The sequence below is a fragment of the Grammomys surdaster genome, unplaced genomic scaffold (genome assembly GCF_004785775.1).
Source record: "Grammomys surdaster isolate TR1022 unplaced genomic scaffold, NIH_TR_1.0 339, whole genome shotgun sequence".
NCBI classification, from domain to species: domain Eukaryota; kingdom Metazoa; phylum Chordata; class Mammalia; order Rodentia; family Muridae; genus Grammomys; species Grammomys surdaster.
The window spans coordinates 614,871-615,747 of NW_021604758.1; the positions used below are offsets into that span (position 1 = coordinate 614,871).

The window sequence follows — 877 nt, forward strand, 5'->3', positions numbered from 1 at the left end:
CAGTGAGGGGCTGGAGACAAGCAGGTGCTCTACCACTGAGCCACGCCCCCAGTCCCTCCCTGGGATTCCATTCATAATGAAAACCCCAAGCTCCCTCCGGGCTCAGGTTCCACAGGAGAATCACCCCTAATGCTTCTCAGGGATGCAGTCTCTGACTTGCAGTTCCTCTTTCCAGGCCTGGCTCTTTCAGACCTCCTACCCGTGCTATGGTCCCCTACACACACACACACACACACACACACACACACACCATCATCTCTGGTCCTCCTGAAGCTTAAGCCCCCCTAGAGCCCCACTTACCTGGGCCTCGCCCAGCCCCAGCTCAATGGCTTCCAGCGAGTGGTTCACCACCTGTTGCTTCTCTTCCAGCAGTTCCACACCAGCCACAGGGCCTGGTCCAGCCAGGGCCTCCGCCAAGTGCCCGGCCAGACTATGGTGCTCGGCCCGCAGGGCCTCCAGTCCCTGTACAACCTGTCGTGTCTGCCGCACCAGCTCCTCGGGGTTCAGGCGTTCTGGGCCCAGCCCTGTGCTTCCGGGGGCTGCCACCTGCACAGACATGGCTGCTCCTGGGGGGCAGTTAGGTTGAGGGAGTCACCATCTGGGCCACACAGACTCACAGCCTCTCTTCACTCCAGCCTTCCTCCTGCCCATCCCTTTCCATCACAGGCGGCCGTCACCGTCATCGGGAATATTCTACCTTCGTAAACCCAGGGCTCTGCCCCGAGGAAAGCTCTTAACTCTGAGTGATTAGTCAAGAGGACCAACAGCTGGTTCCAGAGCCCCCTCCGCCCCGCTGCACTATGCTCACCTGGTCCAGCCCTCCCCACCCGGGTCCCCAGACACCCCAGCTCAGAGCTTCCCAGCCTGCTGAGCGCCC

At 61.3% G+C, this 877-nt stretch overlaps 1 protein-coding gene across 1 annotated transcript in view; it reads right to left on the reverse strand.

Moving 5' to 3' along the window:
* The window catches only part of Klc3 (kinesin light chain 3), a 5,133-nt gene extending 4,480 nt beyond the window's left edge, over positions 1 to 653 (reverse strand). Inside the window, exon 1 of the mRNA XM_028778641.1 lies at positions 301 to 653. Coding sequence (XP_028634474.1) covers positions 301 to 558 — 258 coding nt within the window. The 5' untranslated portion in view covers positions 559 to 653. The remainder of the gene's footprint in view (positions 1 to 300) is intronic.
* Between the last annotated feature and the right edge of the window lie 224 nt (positions 654 to 877).